Source organism: Aspergillus aculeatinus (assembly GCF_003184765.1).
Source record: "Aspergillus aculeatinus CBS 121060 unplaced genomic scaffold BO66scaffold_14, whole genome shotgun sequence".
Taxonomy (NCBI): domain Eukaryota; kingdom Fungi; phylum Ascomycota; class Eurotiomycetes; order Eurotiales; family Aspergillaceae; genus Aspergillus; species Aspergillus aculeatinus.
The window spans coordinates 43,395-65,350 of NW_020291483.1; the positions used below are offsets into that span (position 1 = coordinate 43,395).

Sequence of the window (21,956 nt, forward strand, 5' to 3'; positions counted from 1 at the left end):
CGGGATCCATCAGCCGGCGTCTCTAAGTGCCCCTGCATTGAAATCCCGGCTGTCGTCTTCAATGATCGATTCCAGAGACTTTTGCGATATAACGTTGACGTCGACGCGTCCAGTAGCCAAGAGTAGGCGCGCAATATCCGCACGGCCGTTCTTCACTGCAATCCCAATCGGCCTTCTACCTAACCCATCTTCAGCATCAGGATTCACTTGTGGATGAGCCAGCAACTGCTCGACAACCTCGCGGTGACCTCTCTCTGCGGCAATGTGCAATGGGGTGCGATGATCGTAGTATGGAATGTTCGGGCGAATATTCTGCATAGCCAGCAAGTGGAAGGCTATCTCTGCGTGTCCATACTTGGCAGCTAGGATCAAGGGGCTTGATAGGTCCAAGCCCGTATGGTTCGGATTCGCCTGTCCTGTGCTCAACAACTCGCAAGCTATCTGGCTGTGGCCATGTAAGCATGCATACAACAAGGGTGTCCAGCCTTCTTTATCTGCGTTGTCGATTCGGACCTTGCCGGTCTTGAGTAGCAACCGGACGATCTCGAGATGGCCCTTGTCCGCCGCAAAAGATAGTGGTGTTCGGCCAGTCCAAGCACCCCGATCACATTGGATTCGCTCAGATGCCAACAGATCCCGGACGAAAGCAAGCCGACCTTCAGTGCACGCACAGGCCAATGGAGTTAGCCCATCCTCATCATACATGCGATCGAGATTGACACGACAATCTGCAAGGAGCCTAGAGAATATATGCTCTCGTCCAAGTTCGATTGCTAGACGGAGCGGTGTCCCTTGAGGTCCGCTCCCGCAGCCGTCTGGGTGAACTTTGAGAACCCGGAGCAGAAAGTCAACTACTGTTGGCCTGTCCTCATCAGTAGCCTGGCATAGTAGCAAGTGTTGACTTTTGGAATCACTTGGCAGACGCCCGGTTGCCAGCAAAAGAACTCCCAGGGAGCATATCCGATTGACAACCGTGAAGGTGATCAATGATTGGAGTTTCCGCATTTTGATTGTCTTTCCGTGCTGAAGCAGCCATGGTAATTCCGTGCTCCGCATCTTATGAGTTTCCTCGCTGCCTCGAAGGGACTGGCTTGGTGCCAAGATTGCTTTTACTGCGGCCTCGTTCCCTTTTGCCAGAGCAGCCAGAATGGGGTAATGGTACCTCTCACCCGCTATCTGCAGATCTGGTGTATCCACCAATACTATGCCTATGAGATTAGGGAGGTCGTGCTCTGCAAGGATATACAAGAGGCTTGCAGACGATGTGTAGCGTCGGATTTGGGCCTGCTCGATCATATTGCTGTGATGAATCCACTCAGTGAGAGGGAAGCGATCAATGAACTCGCTCTGGTCCACACCACCATTTTGTGCAGCATCGGCGTGGTACAGGACATTGGATACTGCATATTGGAAGAACGGATAGCGGGAAATCACTGCAGATCGTATGTCGCGAGCACTCTCGGATGACGCAATGGGAAGCTCGTCAGGAACACCCAGTGAGCCTCGGATGTCGGTCGTCAAATAATTTTGACAACACATTTTGAGGCGATCGTGGCTCAATGCATCGAGGCGGTCATGCTTGCCAGGCCAAAGCTCTCTGATGCCATTCCCTCTCAAGAGAAACTCACGGACGGATTCATGTATAAATTGCACGGTCGCATGTCGTGACTTGGTTGTCTCGGTCAGGCCTTTCGACGTCGCTAAGATGAACCGCTCCATGTCGTCCAGGGTAATGTCATCGGGGTCCCAGGCATCCGAGAGATCGTCCGGCTGGCCGGAAAGAATGGCAAAGTAGAGCTCCTCTCTTCTCAGCGGTCGCTTGCTGAATAAGACCCACTGGATGCATAGCAAGAGCTGATCCAAATTAGCATTGTCGCGAGTCAAGATGTCCTTGAAAAGTTCGCCCAGCTCATTTGGTATCTCGGAAAGCCTCTTGCGCAGCGCATGCAGACGACCCCTCTCATATTCGCGATTAAGGATCTGAACAACAAGAACAGTCCAGAGGAAGATGCCAGATGCTTTGCCTGATATCTCAGTTCGAATGAGATCAGCCTGTTTACTTCGTCCGATCTTCAATTCGCTGCGCAAGTATCGAGCGATGTCCTCCCCATGGCCTTTTTGGTCATGGAGAATCAATTCGATTCCATTCTCCACCGTGATGAACGGGTACTGACGACTGGAAAAGCAAACATGAAGTTTGATCTGCGATAACGTCGCGTATTGTCCTAAGGATTCGAGGAACTCTACCATGGCTCGCACCTGCTCCACGTCGCACTCATCAAGCGCATCGATAAAACAAATCAGATGCTTTCCATCGAGGGAGGTCACGGCACAGCGGAAGATCTCTTGAAGCCTCTCGATTTCCAGGATGGAAGAATTCTGGCTGTTGTGATTAGGTGGCAAAGGAACTCGATCCAATAATACTTGAAGATTAGGCACAGCCTCCATCAGCTGCAAGAGCAAGGACCGATACATGCCTTCGGTCGTTCTTTCAAGTTGCTCACCACGCGCATTGAAGAAGAATGAAACAATCACAATATTGTCATCCCTGGCCGCCTGGGCGTGTTGGTACGCAAATTTCATTATGGTTGACTTGCCGCTTCCTGCTTTGCCTTTGATCCAGAGAAAGCCATGATGATCAACGACCTTGTCTGTGTCAAGCCAATCCAGATATTCTTGTTTCTCCAAGAGCCATCGGCATGTCTTAGCATGGGCAGCTTTGATTGTTGCCTGTCGACTCTCTATTTGTTCAAACCGCAATGCGTCTATCACACACCTGCGATGGTCGACACCGCCGGATGTTGTCTTTGTTGTTGATTCTCGAGCTATTCTGGGCCCTGTGGCGTTGATAACCGCCAACAGCTCTTTAGCATAAGCAGCAGCCGTGGCGGCTGCGTATCCCTGCCATTGCTTGTTCTTATGCGAATCGGCATAGTCTGAAATCCCTCGAATCACTAGGCACGGGAAGTTATCCATCAGGCCGGCGGCTTCCATCTCAAAGCACAATATATCCAACTTCGCAGCCAGTCGGTCACGGGTGCCTGCATGCTTGATCACCTGGTTTCCGGAAGCGATCAGGCCGTAATGAACAGCTGGCCGGGTGTCCTTGCGTGCTGAGCGCAAGATCAATTCGTTCGCATCACAATTTACGCATGTGCGCTGGGATGGGTCATGTTCATAGTTCGCACGGAACAGTCTGTCCGGTTCAGCTTCGGGACGCGTGAATTGCTGTACCATCGATGGGCGGTTGGCCAGCATCTGAGCGACGAGCGCTGCAATCTGATTCCCGCTGCAATAGTGGTCGGCTCGGAGCTTTGTGACTGCGGCCAGGAGGGATGTGGAGGGTTTACTCAGGGTACCTGTTCTCTCAAAGTGTCCTTCCTGAATGGTCTTCCCGTAGTCGTACTGTATCACGCCCTCACATCCCGGGGTCGGAACGCTGACGACGACATCACCAAGCCTCACATCGTTGGATTCTGATGGTACCCCTCCGCCGATCCCCACCATGAGGAGATGCTGCATGGAGCCAAAGGTAAAGACCATGGAGCTCGCAACTGTCGCGGCTGAGGTAGTGCCATAGGTGCCAGCGGGGAGACAGGCGATCACCACATTGTGCCCACTGATCGCTCCCAGGGTGTATGCATTTTTGTCATTCGGGTGGGTTTCGAGGGTCGGATGAATCTCGTCAAGCATTGCTTTGGCAGCAGCAGCTTCAAGGGCAAGGGCGCAGACCCAACCAATCGTGTAATCATCATGACTGTGTGAATGACCATCCTCCGTGTTGAGTTTCCGTCTCTTGGTGGGATTGTGAGGGAATGCGGAGGCGTCGCTCATGTCGACAGAAGGACATAGAGAGATTCTGGAATCAGCAGGAAGACACACATACTACTAGTCACGGTCTGAAGCTTGAGATGCGGTTGAGAAGGACGGCTCGAGGAGATCACAACACCAGGCTGTCAGCCTCGCCGAGGCCCCCGCTCGAGCTAGTCCCGCGAGGCTGTTGTTCAGATCTTGCTGCCCGGGCATCATAGGCATCATAGGCACATTCCGACTTGATAATTGTAGTAGTCAACTCAATCAAGAAGCTGTGAATATCTGGAGCGTTTGGAAGACTGGATTCATGTTGGGGTAACAGCTCAAGCGGTTGTTTGTGATCCGAATTCACAGTGAGTGGGAAGAGTTGAGAAGGAAAGCGCCCGTGAGGGGAAACTTGGCCGCCTGAGGCAACCAGCACCTTGCAGCCTAAACTCCTTGTGGCCTGAGGCAGAACTGGTCTTGCCTGGGCGGAGTCTCTTCTCATTGTTCTTACAACCTCACAACATCTTTTGATTCATCGATGATAGGATCCTTCCTCTCTTCCGATATCCAAGGAATTTGACTTATTCTCTATACTATACTTAGTCAGAGCCACTTTCTTCCACTCAAACTACTTTCATTCTTTCCGCTGTCAGAATATATAGTGCCCAGAGCCGAACAACACCTGCTGGCAAATCTACAATCTTGACATAAAGTAAACATCAACAAACTACATCCCGGATTCTGTTAATTCATTTCTCACAAGGAAGCCGGATTTGATAGATCTTTACCCTTCCAACTGTCACATGAACGACTTACGATAGGCCAAGACTCAGAACGGCTTTTTGCGAGGACTGAGAGAATGGGTACAGAGACTGTCACCTTACCTCAATCAATGAGCTTGATCACGGCAACTGTTGTCGCTTTGCCCGAGACCAATGCGAAAGGTCTACACACCAATCGTACGCTGTCGTGTGCGTCGGACTTCTTCAAAATCGGGGCAATGCAAACAACCGTTCCATGATTCGCAGCGCAATGCAGAGCATCGCCCTCTTTCGATCCACTACGATGCAGACGAACAATCACGGACAAATCAAAGACTACATTTGCCGACAGTCCAGGGGCAAATGCACGATAGTCGGGTTTCAATCAACGGGATTACCGGCAAGAGAGATCATGGCAACTGCCAGGCGGGCAAATCCCAGCATGCGAACTCAGGCTTCGGAAATTTGTAGTCAATTGGTTATCGCAATACTGCCGACGTGCAAGAGATTGTGCAGCAGGTCAGTAGGGAACAGGATGTCTGCAGCGAGGAGTCTTTTTCTTCTGCAATGGTCGGCTGGCTCGAATACCTTTTCCCGCGCAGAACAAGTTGTCGTTGGGTGAAAGTGGGAAAGGAACATAATTCGGGAGATTATACCATCGGCCAGCGAATGGGCGAGAGCCCTCCCAAGATGGATGTTTCTTGCAAGCTTGCAAGGTGATTATGTGGGGCGAACCACGTCCGCACTTGAAACCAGTCACTGAAAGTCGACGAAACCTGGAGTTCAGCTCAAATTGACTATAGGACTCCGTCGAAAACTGCGAAGCGCGTTACCGAAACACGAAGTGGTGCGCGACAAGGGGCTTGGAGATAACGCAGATAACCCTCTTTATCTTATTTCAGATGTCCTCTCGTCCAAACCTGCACAAAGTGGAAAGCCAGGCATGCAATGAGTTCGGACACATTCCGAGCGGCGGAATGAACTCGACCGGGCCGGCCAAGGCCTAGAACCCCCGATGTAACCCAATCCCAATCTGCCCTGCACGCTGTCAGGAGCACTCTACGACACCTCAGTTTGAAAAGATAGCGAGGATTTCATTGAATCAACATTGCTGGCACCCGTTGAATCTCTATCGGCGAAGAGATTGGAGCCATGAGGTCATTGCCTCGTCAACTGAGCGGGGCCCAGATAGGGGGCAGTACAAGACTCCGACAGCGATAGCCGTAATACAGGGATGGATAGTCTGATGAGACGTTGCCAATGCAGTAACTGACCAACTGCAGCCTGGAGTGAGCGCTGATCCTTACCCAATGGGTGGCGTTAGCCAATTTAGTGCCAGTGATTCCCCAGACCGGTGCAATTCCCCCGCATTTACGGCTATTGAACTGGGGCCAAGATCGACTCGGCCTGCCGATTACGGCGATAGCGCCCGTTCCCCAATGACTTCACAGTCTGGGGTATAAATACCCACTGCAGAACTCTATGGGGGAGGAGAATCAAGGTCTGCTCTCTAGATCCATAGCCTTTATCTTTCGATTCCTCCAAATTTCTCTTCTCCGTTTCCCTGGCCGAGTTGCCATCATGTCTCGAGACAGTGACTCCTACAGTACCAAAGCGGACTCTACCGCGAAGGACAGTCTCGATGCTAAGCTCGACACCAAGCACATCGAGGTTGCAGAATCCACTCCGGGGTCAGATCCCAATGGGCTCGCAACCAGTGTCGCCGACATCCCAATTACCTGGTTTGTGTGGCTTGTGGCGTTCACAGCGTCAATTGCTGGTATGCTCTTCGGCTACGACACTGGTATCATCTCCGGGGTACTTGTCGTTCTTCACGATGACCTGAACGGTCGGCCTACTTCCAGCTCCGAGCAAGAGATGATCACGTCACTCTGCTCAGGCGGAGCGTTCATTGGCGCCATCTTTGCAGGAAATACTGCTGACCGCGTAGGTCTTCCCGTGCTCTAAAAACAGGAGTTTGTAAGCGCTAACAGCCAGTAGTGGGGCCGCAAAATGGCCATCTATCTCGGCTGCGTTCTATTTGTCGTAGGCTCAGTCCTACAAGCCGCTGCGTACACGATTGCACAGATGGCGGTGGGCCGGGTAGTTGTTGGCCTGGGCGTGGGGTCCGCCGCGATGGTCGTCCCACTCTACATCGCGGAAATCGCACCGGCGCGCGCCCGCGGTCGCCTTATCGGACTCAACAACATGTCTATCACCGGTGGGCAAGTGATCTCGTACGCCGTCGGTGCGGCCTTTAACAATGTCAACCATGGTTGGCGATACATGGTGGGCCTGGGTGCCGTGCCCGCCATCATCCTCGCTGTGCTCATGCCGTTCTGCCCCGAATCGCCCCGTCACCTGGTCTACCACGGACGATTTGAGGAGTCGCGCGCGGTCCTCCGCCGCGTCTACGGCACCTCCGCTACGGAAGCCCAGATTGATGCCCAAATAGACTCCATCCGCATTGCCTGCGACGAAGCGCGCGAGCTCGCTGAGACCGGCAGCGGATGGTCGAAGATCGTGCAGCTGCACACGGTCCCGCGCAACCTGCGCGCGCTGATCAGCGCCTGCGGACTGATGGTGATCTCGCAGATGTCCGGCTTCAACGCACTCATGTACTACTCGTCCACCCTCTTTGCACTGGTCGGCTTCGACAATTCCACTGCCGTTGGACTCGTCGTCGCCGGCACCAACTTCATCATGACGGGAGTGAACATGTTTGTTGTCGACACGATGGGCCGCCGGCGACTGCTTCTCTCCACGGTCTGGGGCATGTCAGTGGGTCTGGTGGCTGTAGCCGTTGCCTTCCACTTCATTCCCCTAGACATGGAGACCATGCAGCCCATCGGCAGCGGGGTAGGCCCCGCAGCGATCGTCGTGCTCGTCTTCATCATCTGGTTTGTCATCTTCTACGGCGTCTCCGTGGGTAACACTGCGTGGATGAGCACCGACTTCTTCGCCCTCGAGGTCCGTGCCATGGGCACGATGTGGATGACCTGCTCCAACTGGGGAAGCAACGTGATCGTGTCCAGCACGTTCCTCTCCATGGCCAAGGCGATGACCCCCTCCGGCGCCTTCGGTTTCTACGCGGCTATCTGCGGAATCGCCTACGTCTGGATCTACTTCTTCTACCCCGAGGTATCTGGGCTGCTGTTGGAGGAGGTCCAGGAGGTCTTCGAGCATGGCTTCGGCGTCAAGTATGCGAGGCAACTGCGGAAGGAGCGGAAGGATATCATTGAGGAGAGGCTGAAGAGTGCGGACAGACCGGTTCCGATGGGACATTAAGCCGACCTGTGAAGTACTGTACATGCATTCTCAGACCCTTCAGACGCTGGTGATGAAATTCACTCTGGGAGGGGGGGAAGGTGTATGTAAATTCTCATGAGCAATGGCATTTCTATTTTCAGTATTCCAAGTCTGCTTCGGAGAGTGTTTTCCTGTCGAACATAATGAAATCAACCTAGATCGTCTTTCGAATAGCCATGCCTCCTGGCCCGTAGTCAAATCCGCCACCGTCGGCATTTATACCCTGGGCACGGAACCCAGGTCCCGAGGCTTGAAGTCATTTGCCGCCTCGGACTAACGGGGCGACAGGGGGAAGCCGTGTGGGCAGATGAGAGTGAAAACGTTATCATGCCACCGTGGATTTTGTTCATCTCAATGCCAAAGTCATACCCCGATAACACAAGGACGTCGGAATCCGGAAGCGGATAGAAACACGCTTGTCATCCTGATTTGAGTATATGGTGTCGTGGCGTTGTCAACGGTATCGCCCCAGAACTATGATTATGGTGATTCACAAATGTCTTCAAGCTTTCGGGGCTTGAGACTCGACAACAGTACTTTGAACGGGCATTCCTCTGTTGTATATGGCCATTTTGGGGCGCGGGTGGACGACGGTGCGAAGATATACAGACCACCACTGCGCGCATTGGATCAATATCCCCGCAAAGAACTACGTTGTAAGTCTTCTCAGGTTAAACAGCTCAGTCATCGGACAGTGAGTCACGCCGTAATACAGCGGGTGGTATTTGCTTCTGATGTGCGCACGGCAGGCGACTCATCATACTTTGCAGTACCCAAATTTCCCTGATCGCTTTGTGCTTGAGGGCTTGCCCGTCCGAGATGTTGCTACGGCTTAATACAGTCCTAGTATGTAAGGCTGTATGTAGTAGTCCTTAACACAGAACAAGAATGATGATACCTGCAGCCGAAGGTAAGGCCGTAGGCTACTCATAGCTATAACATGATAGAAGAATTTGTCTTATGTATGAACCTACTTCAACCTGAATCCCGGAAGAACAAGGTCCCCAGCGAGGCGAATGCTTGAAGGGACGGGTGCTTAACGAGAAGAGGCGTGCACAGAACAGTCAACTTTATATTCAACTCGTGAGGGACGATCCAACTGACTTGCCACGCTTTTGTTGTTCATCCCTCGTAGAGTCTTCAGAATAAACCCCCTGAAAATAAGAAACAACAAGCGAGGCGATGGGAAAGAGCAAGATCTCAGAATAAGAAGCACATACTTTGCTTTTTAGCATGACCCCATAATGCGCATTCCGGCGGAGCAAAACAAAAGTATTCTCACACAGCATCTCCAGGCCGAATCGGGGAACTGAACTCGCCCTCCTGGCGAGCGAAAACCCCATGCCCCTCCTCGGAACGGTCATGAGCGCCCGCCGCCGCCGCCGCGGAGACCTCGTCCACATCCCCGCTGCCAACAACCTCACGGGGCCGGAAGATACGCGACATGGTGGTCGTGCACAGCTTATCGGGAGGCATGCACTTGGCCGAGCCGGAGCAGCACGTGGTCAAACACACACTGCCTTCGATGGGGCAGTCCTTGATACTCTGGCAGTCCTTCAGGTTGACGCACCAATCGCCCTTGTTTCAGTACAAGGAAGTAGTAGAAAGAAAGCCCTCAATAGCAAATGCGGCATTTGAGACTATGTGGGGCCATAACCACAGTCCATTCAAGGGCCGTTTCTCGTGGACTACACGTACAGTAGCACCAGGTATAAGCGCTTTTGATGGGTGGAATCATAAATACAGGCTGAAGGAAGTATTAACGCAATCAAATACCTAGTTTTCAAGTCTTGGAATACATGGTTATGATATTCTTCGTCTACAGAAGTTGTTCCTGCACCGTAGTCTTATGATAGCTTCCTATAATGATATCAATAATCATGGCAAAGATGTCTGGATACAATGCGGAATGTAATCAAAGATACAGGCTTCCTTCTTCATGCGGGACGAATGCAAGTGGCAGACAATCGGAGGTTCATAACAGCATAGATAGTTTGTCCGGGAGTAGAGGGAATGTGTGTAGTTTAGAGTTGGATACCGTTTTCTAATTAAGCATTGGTAATGTCTCATCTTGCTAAGAACCCAGGCAACCATGGCCGGGCAAGTAAAGCCCTGGTCTTGTATTCAGTGCAGCATCCTTCAGAAACTATCCAACCAGTACAGTACATCGTTTGACGAGACCTGGCCTGGATTTAACACCGACAAATAAACTTGAAAAGACCTGTATAACGGAATAGGTCACCATTAAAAAAAAGGAATCCCATGGTTTCAAGGCTCGAGCAACTGGGGAAAGGATATCCATCGGCACGTACACGAACGCAACCAGCATCTAACATGAATAACAAAGCAGAGTTAGGAAGAACGATCATGCAACCGGCTCGCTATAGCCTGGGGATCCAGAAGTGAGTCAGCTCTTCGGTTTTTCGTCGAAAGAAGTAAGGAAATGAAGCTTTAAAGCGTGTATTTGATGGACAATGATAAAAGGAGACACTTGAGCAGGAAGAGCGTAACGAAATGTTAAGGAACAGGTTGAGTAGTCTGGAGCCAGACAACTAGTGATCAAGCACTCCATCAAATCTCTTGGACCCGGCGCTGGGGTATTTCTCGTGGAAATCCAAGGAGAGATATCCTCCTCGACAGAGCGACGCTTGCCTGGTTTATACCACGATGAAATCCCCGAGCGTCTGTGAAGGTGCACTGATAGACCCTTGGCCCCTGCCAAGAGGAACTCGGTGATACACTTGATGCATCAGCGTCCGAAAATCGCTGTCATCGGGAAAGACGACGCGGTATGTCGGTAAAAGCCGTAGAGACTCCGAGCATAACATAGCTATTACCATGCATACTCTTGGGTTCTTTCCCCGGCGTGAATCGTAATCCTAGAGCCCGCGCGGCATGGAGGCATGAATGCGGAAAGCACCAACCTTCAAATAAGGCACGTAAGCGACTATTCAAGTAGGGATAGGCCAAGGGAATGATGATGCAAGCTCAAAGGAGAGCAAAGACTTACTGGCATGACGACGTGTTCTAACATCGTTTCGACCCGCAATCGCGAATGCATTACCGCCAAGATGATCAACAGCTCAGACCGGAGTAGATCCTCTTCATTCTCGGGAGCAACCGCATTGCTCATGATGAGCTTTACGTGGGGGTGCCTTGAAGTGACGAAGATCTCGTAGGCTTGGTATAGCCCGCGTCCCGACCGAACCTCCGCGTGCGTCTGGAAACCCATCGATGTAAAAGTTGCTACATGTATGCATCAGTTTCCTCGAGCGGATCCTGAGGCCTGAGGTGCGATTTACGAGGCACTTACTGATGGGAACGCCATCTCGTTACCGTATGCAACGTGCTATCCCCGTACTCCGAGTCGAGGTTCTTGCGCCTGATGCTCATCTCATCCCGGAATCGACAAGCTAGGATTGCCGTGCGTTCCTCTGGGCTTTGGGGTCTGCCATCGCCGTAGGGCGAGTATCGTGGGGAAGGTATTTCTCGTTTCCGTTTAGGTTTGTCATTGATTTCCTGAGGTGCCATTCCTGGACGCTTGGTCTGGAAGTCTGAGGAGTGAACAAAGTAGGAAACAGGATAGTTGAACCTAGATAGCTTGGGATATATTATCTCCAAGCTTTTCGGGAGGCTAGGTTGGATTGTATTGGTTGTTCAGAGGTTGAGAGAAGATCGAAGTTGACTAGGTTGTCGGCTTGACAGCTCGATTTCTGGTGGCTACGATGTGATTCACAAACATTACATTCAATGAAGGACTCGATTAACTTGCAATACAATCTATTGTCCCATCCTCTGATTGTGAATCCACCTAGCTGTAGGGATTCACCCAGTCATCGCCCGAATTGAACGGTCCACGCCATTAACCTGCGGCCTACGGATGTCGCCTACACCGAAAGACCTGATACAATCCCATTACATTCACATAAGGTCAATCTATTGCTGTCGCGGTATCGACCTTGATCTCGACACGAAGAGGTCCCCTCGGGTTTCGGTTGTAAGACTCCCGGGCCATTGCACGCACGCTTGTGCTTGTGTATACGAGAAGAGTGAGTGAACATGATGTCCTGTCTGGGAAGAGTATACTGGCTGCTTGAGCCGCAGAAACCCGTGAGCTGCACCAGGATAATATCATTTTTCCAACAGCCCAAGACCTAACAGACCAGACATAGAGCTCGCAACGCCCTCTTACCATCCTCTCTGTATGGCCCGTTACAATCAACCTCATCAGCCATCACAAGAGTCTTATGACGCCAAATCCCACCCCAACGCCTCCACAAAATCCCTCACCGGCCTCCCCACATTCCCTTCCTCAGACACCCAAAGCACATTCCGCTTCATCTCCTCCAAAACCCTCACCCCCCAAGCCACCGGCCCATTCCCAATCGCCCCCTCCGCCATCAACACCAACTGACTCCCATCCGGGCCCCCCTGCCCCGCATTCAACACCAGGCCCACCTTGGGTCGAACATGAAACACCAGCGGCTTAAGATTCGTATACGGATTTGCCCCGAGCATGTCCGGCCCCAGCCCCGGCATCCAGTTGAACACACACGCGTTGGTAACCTTGGTCAAGATCTCATCTGCCGAAAGATCCAGTCCCTCGAACACGCGATGCCAAGGGACGTTTGCATGCTTCGTCTGCTTGAGCTGCTCGCGGTAGACGCGCATGAGGAAGTCGAGAACAGTTTCATCCGGGCGGAAGGCTACGAGGTTGAAGGACCAATTGAAGGTCGGGCCGGCGACGTCGACCGCGTCGGAGGGCAGGGCGGGAGCGCCAGGGTCCGGGAAAGCGTACTCGGAGCGGGCGGCTTCCATGCCGACGAAGAGGGCGTGGGTGTGGTTTGTGCGAGAGAGGATTAGGAGGATCAAGGCGGCTTTGACGAGGATCGGTGCGGTGAGATGAGGCTGCTGCTGGCGGAGACGGGCGATTGAGGGGGCGGCGAAAACGATGGTTTCTCCGGCTTTGTGGAGTCGGTGCGGCGGGACATTGATCTCTGGGGTGTAGATGGGCCAGAGGGCGTGGTGGTGCGTCTTCAGGCCCTGGAGAGAGTCGACGTAGAAGTTGACCGCCTCGGTGGCTTTCGGGGACGTGCGCTGTTTGTATTGAGTGTCCGCCCAGGACTTGAAGGAGAGGTGCGCGTCGAGAGAATTTCCGCTGAGGGCGCTGTCCAGATCGCGGTTGAAAAGGCCGTGGTTTGTTTTGTCGACTACCGTGTGGGCGATATTTGTAATGATGGCGGCGGATTGTGTCTCCCGGACGGAAACGATCAGGGCACCGAAATTGGGACCTGGAAGGACAGCAGGCATTCGGAACGGATGTTCGGTGGTTATCCTGGTGAGTTCTTCGAGGCTGTCGACGACTAGCTCACTGTGGATGCACCGATCAAGAATCTCAGGGGTTTGACGAAGCACCACATATAGCCCGAGCTGAGCATCAAGGTGTTTGTCATCGACCACGAGGTAGGATAGCAAGATGGGATGCTCTGCTAGTGCGGTAACGAAAGCATGTCGAGCGCTCTACCAAGGTCGCACGTTAGACAAGATAAAGATTGAAGAAAGTGTCGTACTAACCTCAGCTGTAGCTCCGTTGCACAACATACATGTCCGAATACTGGCACTGTCGATCAAGCGAGACTTGCATGCGACCTGTACAGCATCTCTGCATGGGATGACTTCTGCCACATCCTCCCAAGACAGTCCGTCTTTACCCAGGACATTCTCCACGGCTAGTCTGGTCCGCTCGAAAGCTCTTTGCATAAGTGTAGCGTAGACCGCGGAATCGATATCTGGAACTTGCTGGTCTTTACCGAGATCCTTACCATCGCCATTGGTGTGGGGAGCGACATCACTGCTGGCGAGAAGAGATATCTGCTCTGTGATGCTAGTCGCTTGAAGCCACTCAGCCAGAGCCACACACCGTCCGGTAGCCTTTTCGATTTGGTGCCGCGTGGTGAGCTGCAAGATACTATCCGCGAAGTTCGACAAAGGAGCGTCCACATCGATCTCGGATGTCTTGATCCCGAGAGTGCGCGCCCACACCCCTGTCACTGCCTCGGTGACGTCAACCGGCTGGTCGATCATGCCAACGCCATGCTGGGCTTGGCGCTCTTCGAATAAGCGATAGAGAGCGCACAAATTAGATTTTCGTATCTTCCCTGCAGCCGTTCGTGGAAAGTCATCAATGCCCAGATCCTGAAGCGAAACCACAGCCGTGGGGACATGGATCACCCCAAGTACCGAGCGTACTGTGCTCTGGATCAAGCTGACTTGCTTGGCACTAGGAGCCACGGCGACGACAGCCACTGGGACTTCCCCAGCAATCGGTTCTCCACCGGCCACGATCTGTGTGTTCAATGAACGCAGCTCCGGGACCTCAGCCAAGACGCCTTCAATCCTAGCCGGAGAAAGATTCTCTCCGCCACGAATGATCAAATCCTTGTACCTACCAACCAGATATACCAGCCCATCCGTCCCGACAAATGCCTGATCACCCGTGTTGAACCAGCGCAGACCGTCTGGCTCATCATGAAAATCGTCGTCGGATGCCCCGAGATAGTGCTGAATCAAGGAACTCCCAGCGTAGTGTAATTGACCTGGCAGTCCCACTGCAAGAGGAGATCGCTGACCAGGGTCACAAATACGAATCCGCGCCCCCATGCCAGGTCTCCCGACTGCCACATCTTGACCATGCGAGATGCGACTTACATCCCCCACGGGACCGGTGGTAGCCACAACCCCTTCGCTCATCCCGTACAGGTTCTCGACTGTTATGTTCCCGAAAAGCTCCAAGCAGCGGCGGAGAGCATCGGGGCTGAGGACCATTCCTGCGAATAGGACCGCATGTAGACTGGAAGAATTGAAAGTAGAATGGAACTGCTCGAGGCCGTGCAGCATGGTGGGAACTAAACACAAGTGTGTGCATTCTTGATGCTGGATTGTGTCGATAGTCAATAAGGGATCGAAAGTGTTCCCAGCAAAAACGACGCATGCCCCCTGAACCAGAGGAAGAATAGTGCAAAGAAGCCCAAAGGCATGATAGCTTGGGGCAGTCGAGAGCAGCTTGTCGCCAGGTTTGAGGTTCCCGATACCGAGCGAATTAATCAAGACGTGAATGTATGCCGTCATCCTCAAGGGACAGCCTTTAGGGCGGGATGCTGTTCCGCTGGTGAAGAGCACGGATCTCGCTTCTCCTTTCCCTGCCTTTTCTACCTTGCTTCGAAGAGTAGACATCTGATTGAAGGAGAGCCATGGTACTTGATCATCGAGAAATGACACTTGGACTGTTGGGGCCGGCCATCTGAGCCGGTCGAGGCTCGGGCGGACGGAACGATCCTGAGCCACAATACCGATAGAGGCAGGGTCGAAATGGTTGACAACCGTGTCGATGATATACTGCACATCATCTTTGCTAGATACTTCGTTTGGATTGATAGGAACATGAATCCAACCCGCTGCATACGCTGCCAATGTGGCAATGATGTATTCTGCCCGATTGTGGCAGAGGACGAAGAGGATTGAGCCCGGCCCCATGCCGTGGCTTTCAAACCAGGGCACAAAGCTTGACACGGCATGCAGCAGTTCCTTATACGTCCATTGGCGAAGACTCGATCCTTGCGGCGGAGGTTCGTGGGCTCTTACTTTGCTGATCTCAATGAGAGCTGGTCGATCATGGTGCCGACGAGCTATTGATTCGAATTGCTCGTATACCGTCTGTGGGTAATCTAGTAATGGGCCACCTGTGATGTCGCTTAAACCCTCCATAATACCCGGACCAGACCGAAAGGAACGCTTGCAACTCCGCAAAATAGTCGGGCTTGACGGGGAGGTTTTCGCTTCTGTGAAAACGGCTTATCCGGTGATCAACCTGTCCATTGCCGACCGAAGGAAAGAGATACAGGATGAAAGAAACGTGATAAGGTCGGCATGGTTCCGACATGTGACGCAGACTGGGTGAGTCAATAACATCATCGAGTAGATTAAAAATCAAGTAAAACAAGCAAGAAAGTGCTGAGTTCAGACAGGTAAAGCAGACAGAAAGGTAAAAGTTCAACCAAAGGAATCAGGCAAGCAAGTGACCGGCTTCATGTTTGCAGCCTTTATACTTCGTGGCTAGCGAATCTACATGTCTGGTGCCTGTCGTCGGTTGGCCTGCGTTCTTGGTGGGTACGGTTAACCCTAGAGGCATCTAGGCGGCCAGCCACAACTCTTCGCCTTGGCCGTCTAATGCTCAATGATGCGTTGTGTCTGTATGTTAAGACTCGGGGGGATAGCGCTTTCCTTTAATTCATAGCCACAGGCAAGCTTGGTAAAGCTCACCAACCCCAGAGCGGCAGAGAGGAGACCGTGTGAACGATACCCGAAGAGAGCGTGGCGTATATTCGGCCAAAAGAAATATAGAAAATGCCGACCACGACGCCTGTGACCAGTGCCGCTTGAGCGCCATGATCTTTAAGCTCCTTTCATTCATGCAGACGGTCAGTCAGGTTCTGACGTGGAGAGTATTCTCGATTTCTGCCAATGGTTTTCCGTTAGTGTCCTGAGGCTTCTGCATAATGAGGAATACAGATAAGTATTCTAGGCCGCTCGCGAAGAGAAGTTGATTGACACTCACGAAGCACACGAGCCTGCCGCATGTCACGATTTGTCAGGGACGGATATTCTGCCCAGCATCCTTGTGACGACAGGCTGCAGAAATGACGCAGAGAATGATGGCCAGAACACAAGTTCCGGTAATGCACACCTGGATGGTCATGATCAAGGGGACGGACGACTTGAGCCATGAAGGGCTGCAAGTGCACTAGCATCCGTGCACAAACCAGGATAATCGGCACAGACCAATGCATAACACTTCATGTGGAAGCCATTTGTGTCACACCATCCACGCCCCGCCTAGTCCCGACATCGTTGAGGAATCTATGATCCCCTCAGCCGCGGATCCTTCGCGCTTGTCAATGAGTAGGCAAATAGATAGAGTTTCCGCCGCATGTGGCATCTATATGGTGGAGAGGTTGCTGACATTCAATCTGACAGGATTCTGGAGGATATTGGTTTGTAAAGCTAGACGTATGATTCAGTCGTGAAGACACCACTCGGTGAGGTGGGCCTGGCTTCGACGACTGTCGTCTGCACTAACCAGGGTTCCCCTCTTTTGCACCTCCACACTCCATCAACTTCCCCGCTCGGCAAGGAAACAATTGCTGCAGAGCTCTCCTCAACGAGCATCAAGGCATCAAATAGAATGCGTCATATGAAGCCCTTTGTGATAGCACATCCCTGTTGTGAAACGGCTTTCGGCACAAAGGTACCCACCTACATCTTGTTGGTGGGCAGTTGACGGTCGCTTGCGATGGAAATGCAGCGTCGGGGCAAGGTACTCGGCCAGGGAAGAAATGGCTAATTCAGAAGTTTCGTAGCATAAGCGAGCGTTATGCAGGCATTGGTAGGCATCTGTGTTCCGGTTGCGATTGTAGTGGCGGGGAGAGTGAACGTACGAGCGCCTTCAAGTTATAAATATCAGTCCGAGTGCAGTGTATCTGTGCAACATGTTGTAGTCTCTGATATTTGATCTGGAAGCTAGTGCCGCCTGAACGCGTGGACGCTTTTGATATAAACTGCTTTTGTGACGACCGAGACCTTGGCTAGCAATGGCTGCTTACGGCCTGCTACATGTTGGTTATGAGCATCATCATCTTCTCCTTGCGATCGGAGTGGTGAGTAACGATCGTTGACGATGCATTTTGCGATGGATTACTGATGCTGTATGGTCCGATCTAGATCCTCCTGGCGGGGGTGATCAATGGCTGCTACGAACTCCTGTTCAGCCCTCTGAGAAGGTTTCCGGGCCCTAGATTGGCTGCGGTCACCTACTTGCTTTCCGCATACCACACTGCGAAGGGTGACCATGTGCTCTGGTTACAGAGCCTGCACCGTACCTACGGTGACGCTGTCCGGTTCTCTCCAGATGAGCTGAGCTTCACTTCGGCGCAGGCCTGGCGGGACATTTATGGTCATGCTAGTGGCGGTAGAAGAAGCACCGAAAAGGACCGCCGCTTTTACGGACCGACCCCTTATGGCGCGCCGGATATCATCCGTGCCAATGCGCACGATCACTCGCGCTTCAGGCGGAATTTTTCCCATGCATTTTCGGACAAAGCGCTCCGAAAGCAACAGCCCCTGATCGCACAGTACGCGGATATGCTTGTCGACCAGCTGCAGGAGAGTGCCCGGGAAAGCCCGGAGGCCAATGTTGAGATGGTCCGCATGTATAATCTGACCACCTTCGATATCATGGGAGACCTGACCTTTGGAGATCCGTTGAACCTGCTCAAAGGCACTGGGTATATGGAGTGGGTGGGCGGAATTTTCGCCAGTGTGAAGGTGCTCTGCCTCCTGCGCGTGAGCCGTTACTACTCCTGGCTCACTGCGATTATGGCTCTTGTTGTTCCTCGCTCCCTGCGGGAAAAGGCCCGGGCGCACTACAAAGCCTGCAAAGCACGGGTTGATTGGCGAGTCAATCAAACCCTCGACAAGCCGGATATCTGGGGACTCGTGATGGAGCAGAAGGGGTCCCTGCAGCTCAGCCGCGACGAGATGTACTCCAACTCTCAACTGTTCATGGTGGCTGGGACAGAGACGACCGCCACCGCGCTAAGCGGCCTTACGTATCAGTTGCTGAGGCACCCGGAGAAGATGCGGAAGATCACGCAGGAGATTCGGGAGGCATTCAAAGACGAAGAGATCGAGATGACTCGGCTCGCGCACCTGAAGTATTTGAACGCATGCATCGAGGAGGGATTGCGGGTTTATCCACCCGTGCCTGTTGGCACCGCTCGCCGGGTGCCAGAGGGAGGGATGACGGTGTGCGGAGAATTTATCCCAGGAAACGCAAGTGACCCCATCCGGCTCCTTGTCTAGATGAGCACAAGCTTACCGGGCTGCAGATTTCACTCTCCGTGCATCACTGGGCGACATACCGTAGCTCGGAAAACTTCAGGCGACCGAACGAGTTCATCCCGGAACGATGGACTGATGATCCGGAATTCGCCAACGACAATAAGGCCGCCTTCCAACCATTCTCCTATGGACCACGCAACTGTTTGGGCAAGAAGTACGTATTGTCGCTAGCTTAGAATACTCGGCAGTGTCTGTAGCACGATAGCTGACATCCGAAATAGTTTGGCCTATCACGAGATGCGGATTATTTTGGCGAAGGTGCTGTACCATTTCGACTTGTCACTAGCGCCAGAGTCGATGAATTGGGATAAGCAGAAGGTGTTCTCGCTATGGGAGAAAAAGCCACTGATGGTGAAGCTGCATCCACGGGTCTAGGCCTCGGGCCGGTCGCGTGTGCCGCCGAGAAGAATTATTCTGGGGACTCTCTGACCAGTGCAAGATCAAGTTGATGATCGTCTTCGCATCGCATCGTGTAACCCCATGTCGGATAGAACGGAAATACCAGCGACTTTCTGTAATTCCTCGGGTGAGCCAGGAATGTAGGAGAACATAGGAAAGAAGTAGCCGAGGTCTCGAAAGCTGCACTCGTACTCTCAACGCAACACATCAGTAAATTCCACGGCAGCAGGGCGCACGCGGAATGGTACACACCCATGTATCACTGAGCAGGAGATCCATGGATCCGATCTGTCTCGACGTGTTTCAGACACTTGATTCGAGTCTCCATGGGGACGAACAGTTATTTGCAACTGAACGGCGGGCAAGTAACCTACGAGTAGCTCTCCTGCGGGCGGTGAGGCGGGCTTAGTTGGAAGTTCCGATTTAGAAACTCCGACGGCAAAATCTCGGGCCGAAGTGGACGTGCTTGAATAGGTACCGCCTTTTACGGACTAGGAAAGGAAGAGTTCGGGTTCGCAGCCTGAGGCATCAAGGCTCCTTGTTCCTTCTAGTATCCCCACACCGGAAGAAATTCCCTTATTCTTCATTAGGGTTGAGACACTGCAGTCCAGTACTTTAGGGTAGGCACCTAGTGACAATCCACTGTGTGGAAACCACTTAGCTTAGCGTCTATTGTTTTATCCAAACTGCACTCCGACAACAAAAGTACCTCATTACCTACATAGGTACAGTCCCTGCTAGACACTGGTGACGTCAGGGATCGTGGCCACCAATGATGAGGGCGGGCAAGATAGTTCCGAATGGTGGCGTTCTCTCCTGGGATACTTTCAGGCCCATCTGGCCGTCATTGTCCGTTTTCCCGTGCGACGAATGCCGCTGGTTCGCCTATCGTGCCCACACGGTGGCCAGACGCGCTCCCTGAACATTATTCCCCCTTTCCAGTTAGAACTTAAGATATATTCCGCCCATCTTCCTCCCAATGCGGCCCCAGTGTGTCCACCATAACAGAAGATCTTCGCTGTTGGTTTCGTGAGGACCGATCGCAATTGGCGGGTCTTCGAGGAGGTACTGTACTGAACACTCGGGTCTCTGACGATCAGTCGGAAATGGCGACCGGGTCATTGTGTAGCTGCATGGTTGGGTGGTTTTTGCCACTGCCTTCCTTCTTCTTCTCTTCACCTCCCGGTTCCCTTCTCCGTGGAATTCCTTTCATCTTTCCTTTCGTTTGAGCGAGGGATGTCAACAACCGTATGCGAAACGATTGTGTGTTGGGCCTGCACCATGGTTCCTGCGCCACACTGAGGTGTAGCGCACTCTACCAGGACCTTTCCTTTCGACGCAAATCCTACCTCTTGGAAAGATAATGCGAAGCCGAGTTGGTTTTGTCTACTCATATGTGCAGTCGAAACCTCATCAACTTATCGCATAGTCCAGAGAACCTGACCCAGACCAGTGACCGGCTAGCCGAACTTCCAATTCTTCTCGAGGCCTCGGCTCGTCTTCGTTTTGCGTTCATGCCCTGTACAATGCCATATATTCTTGCAGTCCCGGCGTATATCCGTAGTCGCTGGAGGGGTTTCCTTGTTCTGCGTCGTTCGCTGATCAGCACGCCAATGCACAGGAGCAGTATGCGACAATAAATTCTCATGAGCGATCCCTACCGTCTATCATTTTTACCGATCATGCTCTAACCGCAGAAGCAGTCAAACCTGGAGTGTGGATGTGTCATCCTTGCTCGCAATTTTCGCTCCTCCGCACTGGGTAGTTTGGGGTGCGGTTTCAGTACCCCGAGATGGGGCTTTACCATGACCCCTATGCAGATGACCATTAGGTCTCTTAACAACACCACTGTTCACCCCAAGAAACATGTGTTACTCATTTCGGACAGCATCGCCGTCTCGCAGCTCTCTCGTGGCTCTTCTCTCCTAATGTACCCGGAGAGAACGGTCCGGGCGGATAAGCATCGGTTCGGGTGGTCTGAAATCATCAGGAACATAGTTTTACATGGCGGCAATAAAGCTTTGCTCCTTGAGGGTTTCCAATGATTTACGGATCGTGCCATTCTTGTGGTTGCGAAGCGCTTCGAGATGTACGACGACCGGAGGTGAGGGCGAATGTCTGTTGGGCGACGGGGTTCGAAGACAGGAAACTCTTCCATTACGCGAGAACATTTGACGGCTTTGGCGTTTATTACCGGTTGGGGGTGTATAGTCGATGCGTTCAATGCATTCTTGCATGGTTTGCAGTGGCCTTGAGACTTCTCGGAAGGCTTCACAAGAACCACGGTCGGAAGTATCATGTGTTGCTGGGATACACACATTGTGGTTGACAAGTTGTTATCCACGGTTGACCAGGCCGCCGACGTGGGTGAGAAGTGGGTGGACGGTCGGTGTTGCTCGCTTCCTCCCCGGTCCCGGCCTATGCCTCAGGCTCTATTCGCCGGATGACGGCAGTTGCCTTCAAGCTGTTCACTTCAGCACACACGGACAGGGAAGAATAAATGAAGATCCATCCCGCAAGGCAACCCTTGGGTCAATCACTCAAACCAAATGATGTCAAAGGAAAAGAGAAGAAAAGACATCAAGGGGGAGGTTGACCGGTGTGGCCCATTAACCCTGTTGACTGTTGATACCTCGTGCAGCTGAGAGTTTCGGTGGTGGAAAGAGACTCCTCTCCCCGGCCAGACTGGTGACATGGATTGGATTGGCGGGCCCGCAACGGGGCATGCAAACC

General features: G+C 52.6%; 6 protein-coding genes across 6 annotated transcripts; 3 read left to right on the forward strand and 3 right to left on the reverse strand.

Annotated features, from left to right (window-relative positions):
• Positions 1-9: 9 nt before the first annotated feature.
• Positions 10-3,693, reverse strand: BO66DRAFT_409972 (uncharacterized protein; the record flags this gene model as incomplete). The annotated part of the gene is made up of 4 exons (XM_025649210.1): positions 10-175; positions 356-944; positions 1,170-3,159; positions 3,322-3,693. 4 exons carry the CDS (start codon positions 3,691-3,693, stop codon positions 10-12), a joined length of 3,117 nt encoding a protein of 1,038 aa, XP_025505692.1.
• A 2,356-nt stretch (positions 3,694-6,049) lies between these two features.
• On the forward strand, positions 6,050-8,044 carry BO66DRAFT_469974 (general substrate transporter). The gene is made up of 2 exons (XM_025652755.1): positions 6,050-6,506; positions 6,561-8,044. Exons 1-2 carry the CDS (start codon positions 6,141-6,143, stop codon positions 7,845-7,847), a joined length of 1,653 nt encoding a protein of 550 aa, XP_025505693.1. The 5' UTR covers positions 6,050-6,140; the 3' UTR covers positions 7,848-8,044.
• A 192-nt stretch (positions 8,045-8,236) lies between these two features.
• On the forward strand, positions 8,237-8,800 carry BO66DRAFT_41765 (uncharacterized protein). Its single transcript, XM_025649694.1, has one exon. The coding sequence runs from the start codon at positions 8,365-8,367 to the stop codon at positions 8,653-8,655; it is 291 nt and encodes a 96-aa protein (XP_025505694.1). The 5' UTR covers positions 8,237-8,364; the 3' UTR covers positions 8,656-8,800.
• Positions 8,801-9,146: 346 nt separating this feature from the next.
• BO66DRAFT_436746 (uncharacterized protein) lies at positions 9,147-11,399 on the reverse strand (the record flags this gene model as incomplete). The annotated part of the gene is made up of 3 exons (XM_025650941.1): positions 9,147-9,446; positions 10,879-11,088; positions 11,205-11,399. The coding sequence occupies 3 exons, from the start codon at positions 11,397-11,399 to the stop codon at positions 9,147-9,149; spliced, it is 705 nt and encodes a 234-aa protein (XP_025505695.1).
• Positions 11,400-12,019: 620 nt separating this feature from the next.
• On the reverse strand, positions 12,020-15,991 carry BO66DRAFT_41807 (acetyl-CoA synthetase-like protein). The gene is made up of 2 exons (XM_025649717.1): positions 13,443-15,991; positions 12,020-13,388 (listed from the first exon to the last, which is right to left on the reverse strand). The coding sequence occupies exons 1-2, from the start codon at positions 15,630-15,632 to the stop codon at positions 12,114-12,116; spliced, it is 3,465 nt and encodes a 1,154-aa protein (XP_025505696.1). The 5' UTR covers positions 15,633-15,991; the 3' UTR covers positions 12,020-12,113.
• Positions 15,992-17,418: 1,427 nt separating this feature from the next.
• Positions 17,419-19,405, forward strand: BO66DRAFT_390383 (cytochrome P450). Its single transcript, XM_025646991.1, has 4 exons — positions 17,419-17,581; positions 17,646-18,755; positions 18,812-18,978; positions 19,046-19,405. The coding sequence occupies exons 1-4, from the start codon at positions 17,516-17,518 to the stop codon at positions 19,197-19,199; spliced, it is 1,497 nt and encodes a 498-aa protein (XP_025505697.1). The 5' UTR covers positions 17,419-17,515; the 3' UTR covers positions 19,200-19,405.
• The last annotated feature ends 2,551 nt before the right edge of the window (positions 19,406-21,956 follow it).

Excerpts from the sequence above, each read along its gene's own strand:
- BO66DRAFT_41807 (XM_025649717.1), bottom strand. The coding sequence starts at position 15,632 with ATGGAGGGTTTAAGCGACATCACAGGTGGCCCATTACTAGATTACCCA. Across the intron at positions 13,389-13,442 it reads GCAACGGAGCTACAGCTGAG|AGCGCTCGACATGCTTTCGT; the intron begins GTTAGTACGACA and ends CGACCTTGGTAG.
- BO66DRAFT_469974 (XM_025652755.1), top strand. The coding sequence starts at position 6,141 with ATGTCTCGAGACAGTGACTCCTACAGTACCAAAGCGGACTCTACCGCG. Across the intron at positions 6,507-6,560 it reads CAGGAAATACTGCTGACCGC|TGGGGCCGCAAAATGGCCAT; the intron begins GTAGGTCTTCCC and ends AACAGCCAGTAG.
- BO66DRAFT_390383 (XM_025646991.1), top strand. The coding sequence starts at position 17,516 with ATGGCTGCTTACGGCCTGCTACATGTTGGTTATGAGCATCATCATCTT. Across the intron at positions 17,582-17,645 it reads TTCTCCTTGCGATCGGAGTG|ATCCTCCTGGCGGGGGTGAT; the intron begins GTGAGTAACGAT and ends GGTCCGATCTAG. Across the intron at positions 18,756-18,811 it reads GAGAATTTATCCCAGGAAAC|ATTTCACTCTCCGTGCATCA; the intron begins GCAAGTGACCCC and ends ACCGGGCTGCAG.
- BO66DRAFT_41765 (XM_025649694.1), top strand. The coding sequence starts at position 8,365 with ATGTCTTCAAGCTTTCGGGGCTTGAGACTCGACAACAGTACTTTGAAC.